This window comes from Equus asinus, chromosome 2 (assembly GCF_041296235.1).
Source record: "Equus asinus isolate D_3611 breed Donkey chromosome 2, EquAss-T2T_v2, whole genome shotgun sequence".
Taxonomy (NCBI): Eukaryota; Metazoa; Chordata; class Mammalia; order Perissodactyla; family Equidae; genus Equus; species Equus asinus.
This window is the reverse complement of record NC_091791.1, coordinates 73,453,457-73,475,142: the sequence shown is the minus strand read 5'-3', so window position 1 is coordinate 73,475,142 and position 21,686 is coordinate 73,453,457. Positions and strand designations below refer to the sequence as shown.

The following is a 21,686-nucleotide window of genomic DNA, read 5'->3' as shown; positions in this document are numbered from 1 at the left end:
GGCAGTAGTTAGCTCAGGGCTAATCTTCCTCAAAAAAAAAAAATACTATATTGTTTATTCGAACTTGCTAAGAGAGTAAATCTTAAAAGTCGTTATCATAAGAAGAAAGGTTTGTAACTTTGTGGTGATGGATGTTAGCTAGACTTATTGTGATGATCATTTGCCACTAGACAACAATATGAAATCATTGTGTTGTACATCTGAAACTAATATAATGTATGTCAATTGTATCTGACTTTTAAAAAAGTAATTTATATTTTAAAGAGAAAGACAAAAAACGTCTGGAAGGATGTGAATCACATGTTAAATAGTGAAAAAATCATAAATATTGCTTATCTGTACAGCATCAGAGTTTGGGTGATTTTTTTACTCTCTATTATGTAATTACTTCTTTGTTGGTTAAAAGTTTTACCTTGAACATTTATATTACTTTTAAAATTAAAGGAGAGGGGCCGGCCCGGTGGCACAGTGGTTAAGTGTGAACGTTCCACTTGAGTGGCCTGGGGTTCACTGGTTCAGATTCCAGGTGCAGACATGGCACGGCTTGTCAAGCCATGCTGTGGTAGGCCCACATATAAAGTAGAGGAAGATGGGCATGGATGTTAGCTCAGGGCCAATCCTCCTCAAAAAAAAAAAAAATTAAAGGAGAAAAGCTACTTCTGTTTTGAGAAGAGCCTATTTGAAATGTGCAATTTAACAAAATAAAATCCCTTGTAGAATTTAGGCAACAGGAGAGGATACGCTTGGTCAGGAGCCCCTTTTGGCACCCGTATAAAGTGACCAGGCACCTTCGTTGTTGTGTGTACTCAAAGGTACTTTTTCCCTGCAGCAATATGCTCTTATTCTTTCTCTCATTTTATTTTTATATGTAAAATGTGATATCATTGCAGTAATTTTTCTTTTCTGGTTTTATTTTCAGGAAGATTTCGATGTTGATCATTTTGTGTCTGACTGTAGGAAGCGTGTCCAGCTGGAAGAATTGAGAGATGACCTGGAACTCTACTATAAACTTCTTAAAACAGCCATGGTTGAACTCATCAACAAGGATTATGCAGATTTTGTCAACCTTTCAACAAACTTGGTAAACCATAAATCCGAAATTTTTACAGTCAGTATTTACACACATAACACTTTCTCACTCATATTTATTCTTAAACGTGCTGTGTTTTTAGAAACCTTTTAGTTGATTTTTCCCCCCAGAAACTTGAAGAGATTACTAATCTCATTAATAAAAGAACTAAACTTTCTTGGTATACATTTGTTTTTTTTACTTATTTAAGATGTTCCAGCTTGATTTTTTTTAAATTAGTAATTAAGAAATAGCGAAAAGTAAAAGACGATAATATCAGAGTGATTGTTTTCGTTAGTTGCTAAGTGATCACCATGAAATCTGACTGGTTTAGATTAATTTACAAGAGCAACCACATATCAGCTATTCTTAAGGAAATGTTTAATTTACTTTCAGGCACATGTGCTAGCCAAAGCTAGGTTGAAGAAACATAGGCCAATATTGATCTTTAGGAAGCTTGGTTTTTTAAAAATGTAAGACTCGTTTGTAATGAGCATATCAATCGTTTGTAAAAGTTGTTTAGAAATGCTTGAGTTTTAATATTCATGAAAATGTTTTTTTGTTCATATTTTATTTTGTTTTTAAATATGTTTGTCCAAAGAAGTACAGAAAGTAGCCATCTCCATGCGAATTTCAAGAAGTGTTAAAATTAATGAGCCATGTTTGCTTTTGGGAAATACACAACTAAGATACATGTTCTAGTAGGATTTGAAGCCCCCCAAATTTTATTTCCATTCTATTTAACTTGGATTTTTCTCATATCCAAATTATACAAGTTATAGTAATGTTTAGGAGAGATGTAGTCCATCAGACTTTAACATCTGCTGGTTGAATATCATAAATTATAGACAAGTATTCACTTCCTGTTAAACTTTTTCGAATTCATTTATTATGACTTCCCTTATTTTTATAGTTTCATGTATGTCAACAGATTTTTTTCATATTCTATGAGCAATATTTATGGCAAAATAACATTTCTGTTATGTGGTTACTTAGCAATATATGGTTGTCAGTTTTTGTTGTACAGAAAGAATAACCTAAGTCTAGTACTGCTTTGATCATTGAGCAGATACTTCGTTATTACTCTGGGTTGGATGTGTTTGTGCCAACGTGATTTTGCCTTTAGGTTGGTATGGACAAAGCCCTCAACCAGCTTTCTGTGCCTTTGGGACAATTACGAGAAGAGGTTCTGGTAAGTCCCCAAGTAATATTCAGCAGTCCACCATAAAGCATGTTATGCTTGTTTGCCTTCTCCAAGAAGAATTCCTTTAATCTGTTAACTTGGTTAGTAGTTGTTGTTTAATGGTCGGTGACTGTGGTCCCCACCTTCAAAAAAGTTGTAAATGATTCTCTAGTTTTTACATGTGGTATTACAACCTAAAAACCATGTTTGATTTGAAGATGACAGATTTTCAGAGTAGACAGCTTTAAAATGCCAGGGGAGGAGAAGAAGGCTATTTTAAAATTCAACTTGTTAATGCCACCTTACTTATATGTAAGTGGTCTCCAATTTACAAATGGCTTATATTTTACGAATTTGTAGTTTTGAAAGTATTTTCCAGCTATTTGTCCGCAAGACAAGTTCACAAAAGCTATTTAACCCCGAATGCAACTGAAAGACAATGTAAACATAACCTACTACCTAGTAAACATTATTAATGTTTCTCTGAGAAAATCTCTGGGGCCGGCCCGGTGGCACAGCAATTAAGTTTGCACGTTCCACTTCTCGGTGGCCCGGGGTTCGCCGGGTCAGATCCCAGGTGTGGACATGGCACCGCTTGGCACGCCATGCTGTGGTAGGCGTCCCATGTATAAAGTAGAGGAAGATGGGTATGGGACATGGATGTTAGCTCAGGGCCAGTCTTCCTCAGCAAAAAGAGGAGGATTGGCAGTAGTTTGCTCAGGGCTAATCTTCCTCGAAAAAAAAAAATCTCTGCTGCAGGAATGGGACTCCCCACCTCTAAGCCATTGGGGACAGGGACTCCATCTGGATGAACAATAGAGGAGGAATTTGGCATGACTTCCACTGTCGGATTCCACACTAGCCTCTGCGTGGCTCTCCTGCCTTCTTTTTGGTGCGCCTCTTCCTCCCCCGATCCTTGTAGCTGTGGTGTTTGCTGAGCCCCAGCCTTTCTTTAGCTTTCCACTCTTCTCTCTAACTCTGTGGAGGTAGATTTGCTCTGCTGACTTCTGCTCTGAACTTTGTGGACTGTTCTCATATGCACAGATGCTAGTCCTGCCTTGCCGGCTGCCAGCACCATATCCTCTTCCTTTTTCCAAAGCCGTGTTTATAGTCGCCTTTCTCCTAGTCAGCTACAGACCTTACCTTCCTTTTTGATCTCAACTCATGAAGTTACTCTGTGAGATTCTAAGATCATTGAGGGATAAGACTATTTCTGTCTTGTTCATCATTATATCCTCATTGGCTACCACAATAGCTGACATTTAGTAGGTATTTCATAATGTTTATTGAATGAATGAATTCACCTTTCTGTAGAATTTTTGTGATTTGTTCAGTTTATTCTAATTGTTTCCATTACCTTCATTTTTGCCCTAATTATCTCATAAGTTGTCTTAATTCGTTCTCTTCTGGACATATTTCTCCACCTGTGACCTCTCCCTTTTCCTGGCCATTCTGTACCTTACTTCTTGATTCCCAATATTCCCAAAACAGCGTTTCATCATGATATAAGTGCTTAAACATTCTCTAGTTCTCCAAAATGTATAGACTCTAGTCTAAAGATCTTATCTGAGTAAAGTCCTCCTAAATTCACTCCTTTTTTATTTCTACTTATTTCCAAAATTAAGCTTACAGTGCACCTGGGTGTATGCCTCACTGACTGATTATGTCATACTCAGTTATATCTTCCTTCCTTTCACCTTCTGATAATCTGCTCTCCACCCTTGTCAACATACACAGATTTTCAGTTGAACTCAAGTTTCTTCTCCTTTGCCAAACTCTCCTATACTTTGATTCAGATTATCCTTTCTCTACCCTGCCCACCTGTGACATTCATTCTATGTGTATTATTATTCTTTTGGCCATTAATCCTGTGTGACCTTGGCTTTACATGTCATTTTGCCTCCGAATCAAGAGTACTCTCAGTAGCAGTTGTGTCTGATACTTTGTATTTTTGTCAATATCTGCCTAATATTGGCTTTAGATATTAAATTCTGTGGAATTGAATTAAAAGTATAAATTTCATAATGTTACCAAAACAATTTCTGCAATACATTTTCTTTATTCTTTTCAAGAGTCTTAGGTCATCTGTCATTGAAGGAATTCGGGCAGTAGATGAACGAATGTCTAAACAAGAGGACATTAGGAAAAAAAAGGTATACGTGGACTCAGGATAGCACCTTGGAGTTAAGGCACTTTCATGCATATGATCTGATTTACTCCTCTGGGGACCTTTGCAGGGAGGAAACATGAGTCTCTCTTCTCTTTAGGGATCAGTAGCTGAGCAAGGCTAGTGAGGGGAAGAGCCAGAGCTGGAGCCCAGGTCTTCTCACTCCTGGTCAGCTTAAAGTCCTATTAGTAAGAGGGGTGTGGTAAAGTAATTAATTAAAAAAAGGAGAAAGAAAATTGTATATTCTTCTTGTGCTTTAATTTATTTGTGGTAGCATTAACATTTTTAAAGAAAACTGTAGATTTCTTATGCTGCGTGCCAGCTAAAAGCCTCTCCTATGAAACTGGTTTTTTTCCAAAGCTTTTTTGCATGTAAATATTTATGCATTATAATGTCATGTTACCTATTTGAAATAAGACAAAATTTTAGAGGTACCCAATGGTCACAAAATTAAAATTGCTCATTTTTTCCAGAACAAGAAACAGTAGTAACTGACATCAGTGAAGCACTTTACAATTTAACAGGCATACATGTTTTCTGCACCCCTGTAAGGAAGATATTCATATTTTAGAGATTAGGGAGTAAGTGGGCTTTCTAAAGCAAACTTTCAATATTCTACTGTAGGCTTACTGTTTTAGAAAAAGTAGTGGGTTGCTCTCTCATTCGGCTATGCTTTTGTCTTCTGTCTCCCCCCTTTAAATATACCTCTGTATGTACTGCCTTTAGTTTTTAGTGGTCCTTTGTTTTAATTTTCTTTTCTGATTTCATTTATAATCGTAATAAAACAATGACAGAGTTGGAAATAGGATTCAAGACTTCTGACTCTAGGCTGGCTCTCTATCCACTGTTTCCTAAATTTATTTATTAGCATATTTTTAAAAAATTGCAAGGGAGAGAAGCCTATTTTAGAGAGCTTCTGTTTACTTCCCCTTTAGATCTCCTCTCAGCTTTTGTCCAAAGATTTCAAGAATGTAGTGCATTTCTAGAAAAGATTGTAAGCTTCATGAGAGCAGGGGATTTTCCTTGTTTTATTCACTAGTGTCCCATTGTCTAGAAGAATGTCTAGCTCATAATAGGTTCTCAGTAACTATTTATTAATGAATGACTTTGTATCTTTTGTTCTTTTAAGGATGAGAATTTTTACAGTGCTCAACCTCTGTGATAATATTTGTAGTATAATAATGTCTTTAATGAATCTACACTTAGGCATATAGATATATCATGTAAATTGAGAGGATAAATATGATCAGAAAGTAAAATTAAGCATGAAAAAAGGGTCATAAGAAAATAGATTAGTGTCAATAGAGAGGATCATTTAAGATGGGAAAAGAAAGAAGGAATAAGAGTGGAATATGAGAAAGCAAAAAAGTCTAGTTTTTTTAAACTATAAACTTGCAATAGAATATTGAAATAAACTTGTTTTAGAAAGTTAAAATTGAGATTTGCATTCTTGCGAATTCAGTGTTATGTAGAAATATTCAAAATGTGGGATGCTGTAAATATTCTAAGTTTTAACTTTGTGTTTTTTCTGCATTTAGCGTGGGGAAATAAGATAATTAAGATTAAACACCATAACTTTTCTTTTTGCTTAATTTTTATTTTTATAGATGTGTGTGTTGAGGCTTATACAAGTTATTCGATCAGTTGAGAAAATTGAAAAAATCTTAAATTCTCAAAGTTCTAAAGAAACGTCTGCACTAGAAGCAAGCAGGTAAGTATTTTTTACTAACTAGCACATAAATCAACATTTCACACCCACACTAAATTTTTTTTTTAGTTATAATTCATTTCTGAAAATGAAGAAAATCCAAGTCTATGGCTTAGTGTTTTTGAATGTACCTCAAGAGAAGTGGAGTACATGAAGTAAAGTGTATAATATGTTATGAAATCTTTGTGGTTGTAGGCCACAGTTCTAACACATCACCTTTCAGGGACTCGGAGGCAGTGTGCTTTCACTGGAAGGTTTTTATCTTTGGAATTGCCTTTAGTTAAAGGCTGGCAAAATCCTTATTAATCTTCAAGGTGTGGCATAGCATTCATCTTTCTTACATTGTTTTAGATATGCCCAGAGTATTACCATTGATGTATCTTGCACTAGCACTGTATCACTAAGAAACAGTATAGGACACATTTAGTTGAAATTTATAAACAGGAAAGAAAAAGCTTATAAGAAAAAGACCATTTCCTTTGTTATTCTGTGACTGTCTTATTACCTTCATAGTGTGAACTTTAAAGCAGCCAGGTAGATGAGTGACTCAGAAAATGAGTTGAGCAGTGCATATCAACACCAGTTGGAAGTGCTGTGGTATAGGGGAAAGAGCATAGGTTTGTGTTGCACCTGCCAGCTGGGCTGCCTGAGTCAAGGTACTTCAGCTCCCTGTGTCATCTGTAGTGTAAGGCTAACAACTCCATTTGCAGGATTGTTTGACAATCACTGAGATACTGTCACTAGCACCTGGCATATGTAGGCACTCGTATGTGTCCAGTTTGGGTCTAACAAGAGCTCTTTTTTTTTTTTTAATTAAAAAAAATTTTTTTTTTATTAAGATTATGATAGTTAACCTTGTGAAATTATAGTTGTACATTATTGTTAGTCATGTTGTAGGTACACCACTTCACCCTTTGTGCCCTACCCCCACCCCCCCTTTCCCCTGGTAACCACTGATCAGTTCTCTTTGTCTATATGTTAACTACCACCTATGAGTGGAGTCATATAGAGTTCGTCTTTCTCTGTCTGGCTTATTTCACTCAAGATAATACCCTCAAGGTCCATCCATGTTGTTGTGAATGGGATGACTTTGTCCTTTTTCATGGCTGAGTAGTATTCCATTGTGTATATATACCATATCTTCTTTATCCAGTCATCAGTTGCTGGGCACTTAGGTTGGTTCCACGTCTTGGCTATTGTGAATAATGCTGCAATGAACATAGGGGTGCATGGGACTTTTGGAATTGCTGATTTCAGGTTCTTAGGATAGATACCCAGTAGTGGGATGGCTGGGTCATAAGGTATTTCTATTTTTAACTTTTTGAGAAATCTCCATACCTAACAAGAGCTCTTTTGAAAGTCGCATTGACAGCCATAACATTTTGCCATGAGTCATATTGGATAATCTGCTGCAAAACCAACCAAAGCCAAATAGAATATACTTATGGTTCAAAGTCTTGGTCATACAATAAAGGCATGTTGAATTTCTTAATGTTGGGGATCAAAATTTTAGATTTGAAAGGACCTTTAAGAGATATGGAGATAATATGCTCCATATCTCTCATTATATAGATTAAGAAATGAGGCAACCAATAGGGAAGTGACTCTTCTGTCCTAGGTCTCTACTTCCTCTCATAATCAAGATGTATAAATAAGTAATCAGTACCTGCCGTCTTTGTTTTCTCAGCCCACTGCTTGAGCTTCTGCCCTTTCCGTTCCCCTTCATCTCTGCTTTTCAGAGTTTCCATTAATGTACATTCTGACCAGTCCAGTGGAGCCTGTTTGTCTTGACCTGCTCTGCTTCTCTGTTGCCCTGGGCAGCATCAACAGCCCCTTTCAGCTGTGTCCTTACTTGGCATCCATGATACCTCCCTCCCCATTTTCTTTCCATCTTTGCCCATTCCTATTCTGTTCCTTTGAGAGACATACATCAGTGATTTCTGTTTATATAATACTATTCTTTTGCAGTGTTGCATCTTTAATGTAATAGACATTATGCTGTTTCTTGCTCAGAATCACCTTTGAGGACCTTTTCTTTAATTCAGATCAGCAACTTTGAGCTGTAGAGAAGGGAAAACCAGAGCAGTGTGCCAAGAAATGTTTAGATAATTTATAAATAATAAATCCACGCTAGGTTATTCAGGTAAGAGTTAGGGATTAACCTTTTGGGTGGGTCATGCTAGGCAGTTATTCTCCCTCTAAACTAGTTGGATGCTACAAATACAAGACGGGCTAGACCGCTGATGGTCTCAATATGGCGTTTCCTATTTCCTTATGATATGGATTTTTTCCCTCACAGATTGATCCTCACTGGGTATAAGATGCCTCAGAAAAGCCCAGCACGTCTTTCAGTGCCTTTATATTTTTCTTCTTTTGCTATTAAACTTCCTGTTGAGTGGTATTGATGCTTTTTAATGTGTTTTAGGAAGAAAAGTACATTTGCTCCACTTTGTGGGAGAGACACAACAAATGTCCTCTCAGTAGAACCCAGAGCATTTAGATCGACTGTTCTTTCACTATTTAGTAAATGCAAATTTAAAGTAAACTGTTTTGAGGTATTTCATTGGCTGTTCGGAGAGGGTCAGTTTTATATTATTGAGGAGACAGTAGTATTTGGTATTTTATAAGTATTAGAAGTATTTTAGAAGAAGGGAGAATGAGACAGTTGGAGAAGTGGAAAAGGATTCACGTGTAAATAATAGGATAGGACGAGAGAGAGATGGGAGGTTAAACACGAAGAGGGTCATGAATGGGAGAGCCTGGAGAAGGTGGTGGAAACATGTAATTGCGCCTGTACTGACCTAGTCCGGTTCCTGCTTCCTGTCTGGGCCCTGTGGCCCAAGGCCAGGCAGCGTTGGTGGCCTGTACTTACTACGTCCCCACTGCCCCTAGAACATGCTGTGCAGGTGACTCGTAGTGAAAATGGGTGTTTTAGCTCTCAGCTTGTAATGAGGGGCCTGTGGAAAACACTCTGAGGAAAGTTAAAACCCAGAGGGTGCTGCTAAAGCATCACCATTGCTAACCGTGTGATGTATTCTCTTGGAAACTAGAAAACTTTAGGAATTAAATTTCTATAATTGTCTCTACAAGCCCACTTTTGACTGGACAAATTTTGGAGAGAATTGCTACAGAATTTAACCAGTTACAGTTTCATGCTGTTCAAAGCAAAGGCATGCCTCTTTTGGACAAAGTAAGACCAGTAAGTGTTGTTTTATATTTTCACCGTTTGTTATTTAGGAATTTGCTAAATAATTTTCGTTTAACCTAGTAATGCCTCTGATAATTGTTGATCTACAACATTTTGAAGCTGGTTTTGAATTTTTCTTTTTGTTTTTGGGCCCCTGTTTCCTAAGTGTCATACATTGTAGATTTTGTGTAAAGACACAGGCATATTCTCTGAATTATAAGAGTAAAATTACTTATGAATTTCATGTAAGTGGAATTTTAACTTTATACATAGTATCTTCTGTTGGAATAAGTGATTTGTTATGTATATAGTGAATTTTTAGAAATTGTTCTGACTGGAGCTTTCTTTACTTATCTGTTTTTTCTTGCAGCGTATAGCTGGCATTACGGCCATGTTACAGCAGTCACTCGAAGGCCTCCTGTTAGAAGGTCTTCAGACTTCTGATGTTGATATAATACGACACTGCTTACGGACTTATGCCACGATTGACAAAACACGGGATGCAGAAGCGTTAGTTGGTCAAGTACTAGTGAAACCATACGTGGATGAGGTTTGTCCATGTCAAGGCCTTCATTCAGTAGATGTTCACAGAGCATCTACTCTGTCATTGATATTTCACTAGGTGTGAGGGATAGATCAGAGATCTTTCTGTAAAGATTGTCATAGTTACTGCAGAATCAATTGTATGCCAGGAATCGGGCATGCTCTCTAGTATTATCTAGTGATGCCACAGCCCAGGGATCATCTTAATTTAGTGAAGGTAAGGGTCTTGCCAGTTAAGAAAGTATGTATCAAAACATTTTTCGGTAAATTTTATGGTATGTAAATTATACATCAATAAAGTTGTTACAAAGCAGTTTTGAACAACTGGTCTGGTTGGGAGAACAGAACAGTTAAGCAGATGATAATACTGCAGTGTTTGTGGAGGAGCATGCAGAAAACTCTGAGCTTGGAAAGTCTCTGAACAGGGAAGTCTCCACAGAATAGATTTGGCCTAACTCTTGGAAAATGTGGAGTTTGCCAGGCCAGGAAGATGGGAGGAGGGGAATATTCGAAGATGAAGGACTGTTATAGGCAAATTAGCAGAGTAATACCTTAAATCCAGAGCTTGGCTATCCAGTATCCTTCACCTATTAGGTGAGGATCTATATTAGTTAAAAACAATATAGGAAGTAAGTATATTCTGTCTTTGAGCAGCTAGAATATAGATTGTGGCATATGAACTTGTTAATACTCAACAATTTTTGACATACAAAAATGACAGTTTCGTATGGTTTAAACTGATAGAAGTCACAAAGCCCATCCTTAATGTTTGCACACTTTCTTCCAGTCACCTGTCAATGTGAATGTTCTTTCTGTCCAGTAAGTACAAAGCTTCTACTCACCATGACTTCAGGATGAAAATCTTCCATTTTTAAAAGGGGAAAATTGAATCTCATTGATAAAAATGAAATTTAAGGATTCATTTCAATAATCATGTCAGCTTCAGTAGGATTACTAAAAATAAATGATCTGTCAATTCCCTCTGTATCCTGTTCTATTTCATACTATCTCTGTGGGGGTGAAAAAGACAAATTACCTACACTGTTTCATTATCAATAAGCAAAAATATTTTAGTTACTAATATATGCCATTGTTTTTCATTGAACTGAATCTAATGTGCTAAATTAAAGAAGTATTTGAAGTTTCAGTAGCGTATTAAACTGTGGCTATATTTTTATCTTATTTAAATTCATATGCTTATGAATAACCACATCAACCTTACCACCAGAAATGAAATAATAAAGTAAAATAAAGTGTATTTTCTTCCATCTTTCTCTGCCTCAAACCTTCCCCTAATCTTCATGATGGTAGAGGAAAAGGCCAAAGTTAAGACAGTACAAAGCTATCGTTGTGGGGAATCATTATTTTACTCAAGCTCAGAAGGGAAGCATATGAATGTGCCTAGTTTTTCAGCTTCAGGCCAGTCTGTGTCAACTAACCTATGTCTCCTCCAGGGTCAGAACTGTACACGCTAATCATATGAACTAGTTTTGAGTGTGACTCTTATGTTTACCTTACTGTTTAGAAAATATGTCAACTAGGGAAGAGAATGGGCATGAGGAAGCATATTTTTAAGTTTTTCTTTTTTTCTCTTTAGACTATAGTTCATACTTCTCTTTTAGAAGCTTTTAAAAAAATGATATTCCTTTTGATAGGTGATTATAGAACAGATTGTTGAGTCTCATCCAAATGGCCTTCAGATCATGTATAATAAACTCCTGGAGTTTGTTCCTCACCATTGCTGCCTTCTTCGAGAGGTTACAGGAGGAGCCATCTCAAGGTAATTTAAACTGTTGTGGTTAGACTCACCTTAGTCTAATGATTGCACCTGTTAACTTCTAGTGCACCACTGATTATTAGCTGTCTGGTATGAACTGGATACATATGTACTTTCCTGTTTAGTTGTTACCACAATGCTATGAGGCATGTATCGTTAGCCTCATCTTACAGATAAGGAAACTAACAGATAAAGCTAAGATTGAAGATAACATCTCTCTGAATCCAAAGCCCATAGTTTTTCCTTCTCTGCACTTTTTCTTAAATTTGAAATCAAAATTAGTTTCTTTGCGTTATTCTAATGTCATTATCTATAAATTAATTCTGTTTAATTCAACAGGTTTTATACTAATTGTGATTAAATTCATTTTCAGTTTTCCCTCCTTTCCAGTTTGGTTTCCTAAGTATACCATTACCTTTCACCATTGCCATTGTCCCAGTCCAGGCCTTTGTCATCTTTTGTCCAGAGTAACAGATCTCCCACCTGGTCTCCCTGCCTCTCCTGTTAGCCTCTGGCTATCACATTTACAGCATAATGCTGAGATTCATAGACTGCCTTCTTTGTTAGTCTATAGTGGTGTCTCACTGTTGGTGGAGGACAATCCAGGCTTCTTGATGTAGTGTGTAAGGCCCTTCCTGGTCTGGGCTGAGTAGTTCTCTACTGTAGAACTCTGTACTGTGGAACTTGCCGCTGTACCACCTGGTCTCCAGCCACACAGTAACACTTGTCCTTCCCTAACACATCTTGTATTGTGTGCTTCTGTTTTTCCTCATTGTCCCCTGTCCTTCCTTTTCCCTTTTTCTTTCTGTTAACCTGTCACTCCACAAGAAGCTCCAGCTCAGATACCACTTCCTTCAACAGACCATATTTTATCCTGATGTTCAGCATTAAACACGTCCTCTTGATTCCATTACGTGTTGCTTTTACTTCTGTTAAGAACTGATTTCCATCTTAACAGTGTACTTACCTCCTGCACTGTCCATACCTCCCCTACCTCCTGGCACAGTGTCTTGAAATAGCAACTACTCACTGTTTGCAGAATGAAAGAATTAATCTGTTCTTAGATTAGAAAAGCAAATAAGGTCACTATCTTCATGGAGTAAGCAATATATTTGGTCTTGAATTTTTCTTTTTTGCTTAGGAAGATTTGCCCTGAGGTAATATCTGTTGCCAGTCTTCCTCTATTTTATATGCGAGCCACCGTTACAGCATGGCCACTGATAGATGAGTGGTATACGTCCATACCTGGGAACTGAACCCAGGCCACTGAGGCAGAGTGTGCTGAACTTAACCATTAGGCCACTAGGGCTGGCCCCCCCTTTTTTTTCTGCTGAGGAAGATTTTCCCTGAGCTAACATCTCTTGCGAATCTTCCTCTTTTTTTTGCTTGAAGAAGATTAGCCCTGAGCTAACATCTGTGCCTTTCTGCCTCTGTTTTGGATGTGGGTTGCCACCACAGCATGGCTGATGAGTGGGGTAGGTCTGTGCCTGGGATCCGAACCCACAAACCTGGGCTGCTGAAGCATAGTGTGCCAAACTTAACTACTATGCCACCGGGCTGGCCCAAGGCCAGAGTTTTTGTTCTTTGAAAAGAAAAAAATCTGGGGTAATAAATATACTGCTTGACTTTTGAAGTACCCTCTCTATTTCCACTACATGATTTCAGGTGAAGCCTAGTTTCGCTTCTTTTGTTTAGTAGTCATGAAGATGTAGTTGGATTTGGATTTGAGGTAAGAATTTAGTAGAAGTCATGATGTGTAAAATTCAGGAAGCCACAGTTATGAAACAGCCAGTCGTTAGATTTGACAAGGTTAGTCTTGGTCCTGAAATGTCAAGTTTCAAAGTTTTCCAAGTTCTTTTTCACAGTTGTCAGTGTGGCAGAATTCTTGTAGAAGCCTCAGAAATTTGAGGAATTTACGTTGTACTCTGGTAGGTCATGTTCATTTGCCTCCAGCCCCCCCATCATTATGCTGCCCCTGACCTTCTCTTGCTCAGTATCTGCCTTCCGGTTTCCAAATGCTTGGTGCTTCCCTTGTCCATTGATTTCTTTGTTCTTGTATTGCCCTTAATGCTCTTTATAACTGGCAGAATGTGGATTAGCTTTTCTAATTAGCCATCTGTTTCGATTGTTAATCTTGCAGATTTTTATTTTCTCTTTGAGGCTTTACTTAGATATTTACTTTGGGGATGAGGAGATCTTATTACTTAATATTGCTTATATTATGTGCATCTGTAGTTTTAGAATCCTCAGTTTTCTTCTTTCCTTCACCAGATGCCTTAATAAAGTTAGTTCTCATCATGATTAAAAGGCTATGATATGATATGTGGAATTGGGAGGTGGGAAGTAGGTATCTTCTTTACCCTCCCTGCTCTCCTCTAACCCTGCCAGTTATTTCTTATCATTACTTAACTATAATATTATTTGATAGCCCTTTCTAGACAGAAAAGCATGGCTTCCTTGATAACCAATCTTTCTTCATGATTTTTGCTAAACAGGAAAATTATGAAAACTTTTTTCTGTTTATTTTTAATGCTTAACAGAATGGTAAGTTCCATTTTGATATCACAACTTAGCTACAAAACTCCCAGTTTTGCTAAAATAAGGCCACATATTGGCGGCTGACCATTTTTAAAGAAAACTGTCTTAAGTAGAATATATTACCCCACATACTGCAATCAAAGTGAGTAGGTCAGTGAGGTGGTGTTTACCTAGACGATATTTCCAGGTCTTTAAGTTCGAGAGAAACTTAAAGAATCTGCCTTATTTACTTATATATATTTAACCATTACTAATATAGCACTTGCTATAAGTGAGGCACCATCTAAATGCTTTAAATATTAATCCATATAATGATCCTGTGAGGTAGGTATTATCATCATCCCCATTTTAAAGATGAAGAAACCACATCACCGAGAAGTTAAATGACCCAAGATTGGAACTCAAGTACTCTGGCTCCTGAGTATGTGCTTTTATCTCAGCGTTGCCTCTCATCTAAGTTTGTGAATTAGAAATCCAAAGTCCAGCCTTTTGCTAAAAACTGCAAAATAAAACATGCACACACAAAAAACATTAATGTTAACAGTTTTTTTGTCAAGATTTGTGATCGAGATAGTACATGAAAAGTCATAGAATTTTACAGCTGAGGGTAATCTTAGAGATAGCTTAATAATCATGAAGCTGTTAGTAATTGGTAAATTGGCATAATTTACAGTGCTTTTAGGATTTAGTCGTGTTAAGGTTGAATGCAAAGGTTGCTTTTCTTGTGGTATTAGACTGCTCCTTTCACAGGATAAAGTGTTAATGTGGTACGCTATTTTAGGGGAGAAAATTGTGCCAAGGTGATTTGATGTAGTAGTTTTGCCTTATCCTGACACTAGCTTGCTGTACTATGTGGTACAAACAGGAGTCAGGATACAGAGGATGTGTCACCTTCAAGGTGAGACAGATCAAGTAGTGAAATAGAAGTTTGGGATTAGAAACAAACAAAGTGAGAAGTATAGTTAAAAAAAAAGGTTGAAATAAGTTTTAGGCTGAGGAACTTTTAGTAAAAGCAACACAATGGAATTTTGCTCTTTGTAAATAAAAGATTATGCTGTATTTGACTGAAATTTTTCTTATCTTACAGTGAAAAAGGCAATACTGTTCCTGGATATGATTTTTTGGTGAATTCTGTCTGGCCAGAAATAGTACGAGGACTAGAAGAAAAATTACCCTCACTTTTTAATCCTGGGAATCCTGATGCATTTCATGAGGTACCTTTTCCTCCATCATCTTGATTCTTAAAGATATTAACCTGAGGCTTTAGAATAATCATGTTCTCTTCTGCACAGTCTTGGTTCTGTGATTCATTAAAAATAAAAATTTGAGTTTCTGAGTGATCATTTACCTTAAAATACACACAGTGTTTTATCCAAGTAATAGTCTATCATACTTCTGGGAATAAGAATATTTTAATTTTAGAATGTAAGGTACAGTTCAGTCTAGACACAATTATGGTTAGAAATGTACATTATTTTCTAACTTTTTTTTTCCAGTTATTTAGGTCATAATAGTTTATAACATTGTGTAATTTCAAGTGTACATTGTTGTTTATCAATTTCTGTATAGACTACATCATACTCACCACCAATAGTCCAATTTTTATTCGTTACCATATATATGCACCCCTTTACCCCTTTTGCCCACCCACCAATCCCCTTCCCCTCTGGTAACCACTAATCTGTTCTGTTTATCCATGTGCTTGTTTATCTTGACAAATGACTGAAATGATGCGGTGTTTGTCTTTCTCTGTCTGGCTTACTTCAGTTAACATAATATCCTCAAAGTCCATCCATGTTGTTGCAAATGGGATGATTTTTTTTTTTTTATGGCTGAGCAGTAGTCTGTTATATATATATACCACATCTTCTTTGTCCAGTCATCAGTCACTGGACACTTGGGTTGCTTCCCTATCTTGGCTATTGTGAATAATGCTGTAATAAACATAGGGATGCATAAGTCTGTTTGAATTGTTGATTTCAAGTTCTTTGGATAAATACCCAGTAGTGGGATAGCTGGGTCGTATTCTATTTTGATTTTTAATCTTTTGAGAAGTCTTCATACTGTTTTCCATACTGCTGCACCAGTTTGCATTCCCACCAGCAGTGGATGAGGGCTCCCTTTCTCCACATCCTCTCCAACATTTGTTTTGTTATGGTCTTGGTGATTATAGCCATTCTAACTGGTGTAAGATGATTTCTTAGTGTAGTTTTGATTTACATTTCACTGGTGATTAGTGATGTTGAACATCGTTTCATGTACATATAGGCTACTTGTATGTCCTCTTTGGAAAAATGTCTGTTCATATCTCTGCTCATTTTTTGATTGGGTTGTTTGTGTTTTTGTTGTTGAGTTGTATGAGTTCTTTATATGTTTTGGAGATTAACCCCTTGTTGGATATATGATTTGCACTTACTTTATCCCAGGTGGTAGATTGTCTTTTCATTTTGTTCCTGGTTCCTTTGCCTTGCAGAAACTCTTTAGTTTGATGTAGTCCCATTTGTTTATTTTTAATTTTGTTTCCCGTGCCTAAGCAGACATGGTATTCGAAAAGATACTGCTAAGACCAATGTCAAAGAGTGTACTGCCTATCTTTTCTCTAGGAATTTTATGGTTTCAGATCTTACCTTCAAGTGTTTAATCCATTTGGAGTTGATTTTTGTGTGTGGTGTAAGATAATGGTCTACTTTCCTTCTTTTGCACATGGCTGTCCAGTTTTCCTAACACCATTTGTTGAAAAGATTTTCCTTTCTCCATTGTATGTTCTTGGCTCCTTTGGCAAAGATTAGCTGTTCATAGATGTGTGGTTTTATTTCTAGGCTTTCAATACTGTTCCATTGATCTGTGTGTCTGTTTCTGTACCAGTACCATGCTGTTTTGATTACTGTAGCTTTGTAGTATATTTCAGAGTTGGGGATTGTGATACCTCCACCTTTGTTCTTTTTTCTCATAGGGTTTGCCTATTCGGAGTCTTCTGTTGATCCATGTAGATTTTAGAATTCTTTGTTTTATTACCTTGAAGAATATCGTTGAGATTTTGATTGGGATTGCACTGAATCTGTAGATTACTTTAGGTAATATGGACATTTTAACTATGATTATTCTCTCAATCCATGATCATGGAATATCTTCCCATTTCTTTACGTCTTTGATTTCATTCCATAATGTCTTACAGTTTTCAGTGTATAGGTCTTTCACCTCCTTGGTTAAAGTTATTCCTAGATATTTTATCCCTTTTGTTGTGATTGTAAATGGGATTGTATTCTTGAGTTCTCTTTCTGCTAGTTGTTGTTAGAATATAGAAATGCAACTGACTTTTGTAAGTTGATTTTGTACCCTGCAACTTTGCTGTAGTTCCTGATTATTTCCACTAGTTTTCTGCTTTATTCTTTAGGGTTTTCTATACGATCATGTCATCTGTAAACAGGGAGAGTTTCACTTCTTTGTTTGTAATTTGGATACTTTTTATTTCTTTTTTTTGCCTAATTGCTCTGTCAAAAACCTCCAGTAGTATGTTGAGTAGGAGTGGCAAGAGTGGGCACCCTTGTCTTGTTCCTGTTCTCAGAGGATGGCTTTCAGTTTCATACCATTTGGTATGGTGTTGATTGTGTGTCTGTCATACATGGCCTTTATTATGTTGAGGTGCTTTTCTTCTATACCAAAATTCTTGAGAGTTTTTATCATAAATGGATGTTGGATCTTGTTAGATGCTTTCTCTGCATCTATATTGAGATGGTCGTGATTTTTTTATTCCTCATTTTGTTAATGTGGTGTATAACATTGGTTGATTTGCAGATGTTGAAGCATCCTTGGGTTCGTGGTATAAATCCCACTTGATCATGGTATATGATCCTTTTAATGCATTGCTGTATTCGGTTTGCCAATAGTTTGTTGAGAATTTTTGCATCTCTGTTCATCAGCGATATTGGCCTGTAATTTTCCTTTTTTGTATTGTCCTCTGGCTTTGGGATTAGGGTGATGTTGCCCTCATAAAGTGAGTTAGGAAGCATTCTGTCTTCCTCAGTTTTTTGGAATAGCTTGAAAATAATAGGTATTAAATCTTCTGTGAATGTTTGTTATAATTCTCCAGAGAAGGCTTCTAGTCCTGGACTTTTATTTTTTGGGAGGTTTTTCATTACTGTTTCAAAATCTCTTTACTTGTGATTCGTCTGTTCAGATTCTCTATTTCTTCTTGATTCAGTTTTGGGAGGTTGTACGCGTCTAAGAATTTATCCACTTCTTCTAGGTTATCCAATTTGTTGGCATATAGTTTTTCATAGTATTCTCTTATAATCCTTTGTGTTTTTGTGGTATCCATTTTAATTTCTCCTCTTTCAGTTCTAATTTTATTTTAGACTTCTCTCATTTTTTCTTAGTGAGTCTGGCTAAGGGTTTGTCAGTTTTGTTTATCTTCTCAAAGAACTAGCTCTTTGTTTCATTGATCCTTTCTACTGTTCTTTAAGTCTCAAGTTCATTTATTTCTGCTCTAATTTTTATTATTTCCCTCCTCCTGCTGACTTTGGGCTTTGTTTGTTCTTCTTTTTCTAGTTCTGTTAGGTGTAGTTTAAGATTACTTGAGATTTTCCCTGTTTGTTGAGGTGTGCCTGTATCGCTATGAATTTCCCTCCTAGCACCGCTTTTACTGCATCCCGTAAGAGTTAGTATGATGCTTTTTGATTTCCATTTGTCTCCAGGTATCTTTTGATTTCTCCTTTGATTTCTTCATTGATCCAATGGTTGTTCAGTAGCATGTTGTTTAGTCTCCATGTATTTGTGACTTTCTCAGGTTTTTTCTTGTAGTTGATTTCTAGTTTCATAGCATTGTGGTCAGAAAAGATGCCTCATATGATTTCAATCTTCTTAAATTTATTGAGGCTTGCTTTGGTTCCCAACGTATGGTCTATTTTTGAGAATATTGCATGTGCACTTGAGAAGAATGTACATTCTGCTGCTTTTGGATGGAATGTTCTGATTTATCTATTAAGTCTGTCTGGTCTAGTTTTCCATTTAGGTCCACTATTTCCGTATTGACTTTCTGTCTCCATGATCTGTCCATTGATGTAAGTAGGGTGTTGAGGTCCTGTACTTTTACTGTGTTGCTGTCAGTTTCTCCCTTTAGGTCTGTTAATAGTTGCTTTGATGCTCCTGTCTTAGGTGCATATATATTTATAAGTGTTATATATGGAATAAAGTGGAATGTGCCTTTTATTGTTACGTACTGCCCCTCTTTCTCTCTCACTGCTTTTTTTTATCTTGAAGGATGCTTTGTCTGTTGTAAGTATGGCAACACCTGCTTGCTTTTGCTTGCCATTTGCTTTGAGTATCATCTTCCATCCGTTTACTTTGAGCCTATGTTTGTTTTTAGAGCTGGGACGTGTTTCCTGGTGGCAGCATATTGTTGGGTCTTGTTTTTTAATCCATCCAGCCACTCATCTTTTTATTGTTTTTTTAGGAAGATTAGCCCTGAACTAACATCTGCTGCCAATCCTCCTCTTTTTTGCTGAGGAAGACTGGCCCTGAGCTAACATCCATGTCCATCTTCCTCCACTTTATACGTGGGATGCCTGCCACAGCATGGCTTGCCAAGCAGTGCCATGTGTGTACCTGTGATCCGAACCACCGAACCCTGGGCCGCCGAAGTGGAATGTGCACACTTAACCGCGGTGCTACCGGGCCGGCCCCACTCATCTTCTTTTGATTGGAGAATTCAATCCATTTACATTTAGAGTGATTATTATTTGAGACCTTACTACTGCTGTTTTATCTCTTGTTTTCCAGTTGTACATTTCCATTCTTTCTCTTCCCTTGTATTTCTGACTGCCATTTCAGTTTGGTGGTTTTCTATGATGTTTTCTCAGTTTCTCTTTGTTTATATACTGTGTCTCTACTCTGATTTTTTGTTTACTGGTTATCATGAAGTTTGTGTAAAATATCTCGTAGATGAGATAGTCCATTTTCTGATAGCCTCTTATCTCACATTAGCTGAAGCAGGTTCCATCCCTTTCCTCTTCCTCTTCGAAGTTATTGTTGTCTCAAAAAGTATCCTGGTTTGTGTTGTGAGTGTGTGATTAGAATGAAGTGTTTATAATTATTTTTGATGTTTTCCTTCCCTTTATCTTTTGTGTTATAATTGTTTCTTAAACTGTTCCGACAGCTGCAATTTTCTCATTTTGTTTATCTTCTTGCTCAAGTCTTTGTAAACCTTTGCCTTTTTGTTTCAGGTATGAGGGTATCCTTGGTCATTTCTTGTAATAGAGGTCTAGTAGCGATGAACTCCCTCAACTTCGGTTTACATGGGAAAACTTTTTTTTCCTCCATCGTATCTGAATGATAGTTTCGCTGGATAGAGTATTCTTGGCTGAATGTTTTTGTTTTCAGAATTTTGAATGTATCACTCCACTCTCTCCTAGCCAAGGAATCTGCTAAGCCTGATAGGTGTTCCTTTGTAGGTTATTTTCTTCTGCCTTGCTGGCCTTAATATTTTTTCTTTGTCATTGACTTTTGACCATTTTAATAATAAATGCCTTGGAGAAGGTCTTTTTGCCTTGATGTTACTAGGAGTTTTATTGGCTTCATTTACTTGTAAGTCCAGTTCTTTCCCCGGGTTTGAGAAGTTCTAAGGTATTATTTCTTTGAACAAGCTCTCTGCTCCTTTCTCCCTCTTCTCTCTCTGGAATACTTGTAATCCTTATGTTGCATTTACTAATTGAGTCAGATATTTCTCAAAGAATTTCTTTATTTATTTAATTTATTTATTTATTTAAATTTTTTATTGAGTTAATGATAGGTTACAATCTTGTGAAATTTCAGTTGTATGTTATTGTGTGTCAGTCATGTTGTAGATGCAACCCTTCACCCTTTGTGCCCACCCCCCACCCCCCCTTACCCCTGGTAGCTACTAATCTGTTCTCTTTGTCCACAGGTTTAAATTCCTCATATGAGTGGAGTCATACAGAGATTGTCCTTCTCTATCTGGCTTATTTCACTTAACATAATTCCCTCAAGGTCCATCCATGTTGTTGCAAATGGGATGATTTTGTTCTTTTTTACAGCTGAGTATTATTCCATTGTATATATATATACCACATCTTCTTTATCCAGTCATCTGTTGATGGGCACTTAGGTTGCTTCCATGTCTTGGCTATTGTAAATAATGCTGCAGTAAACATTGGGGTGCATAGGACTTTTGGAATTGCTGACTTCAAGCTCTCTGGATAGATACCCAGTAGTGGAATAGGTGGATCATATGGTAGTTCTATTTTTAGTTTTTTGAGGAATCTCCATACTGTTTTCCATAGTGGCTGCACCAGTTTACATTCCCACCAGCAGTGTATGAGGGTTCCTTTTTCTCCACAACCTCTCCAACATTTGTTACTATTTGTTTTAGTTATTTCTGTCATTCTAATGGGTGTAAGGTGATATCTTAGTGTAGTTTTGATTTGCATTTCTCTGATCATCAGCGATGATGAACTATTTCATGTGCCTATTGGCCATCAGTATATCTTCTTTGGAGA

At 36.9% G+C, this 21,686-nt stretch overlaps 1 protein-coding gene across 4 annotated transcripts in view; it reads left to right on the top strand.

Annotated features, from left to right (window-relative positions):
• The window catches only part of COG2 (component of oligomeric golgi complex 2), a 56,738-nt gene that overhangs the window by 8,670 nt on the left and 26,382 nt on the right, over nt 1–21,686 (top strand). For 2 of the 4 annotated variants that reach the window (XM_014862652.3, XM_014862651.3), the window contains exons 2-9: nt 920–1,081; nt 2,196–2,261; nt 4,325–4,405; nt 6,027–6,130; nt 9,218–9,326; nt 9,685–9,864; nt 11,513–11,637; nt 15,260–15,386. In XM_014862652.3, coding sequence (XP_014718138.1) covers nt 920–1,081; nt 2,196–2,261; nt 4,325–4,405; nt 6,027–6,130; nt 9,218–9,326; nt 9,685–9,864; nt 11,513–11,637; nt 15,260–15,386 — 954 coding nt within the window. The remainder of the gene's footprint in view (nt 1–919; nt 1,082–2,195; nt 2,262–4,324; nt 4,406–6,026; nt 6,131–9,217; nt 9,327–9,684; nt 9,865–11,512; nt 11,638–15,259; nt 15,387–21,686) is intronic. The other 2 variants (XM_070491493.1, XM_044757689.2) reach the window with 1 other exon arrangement.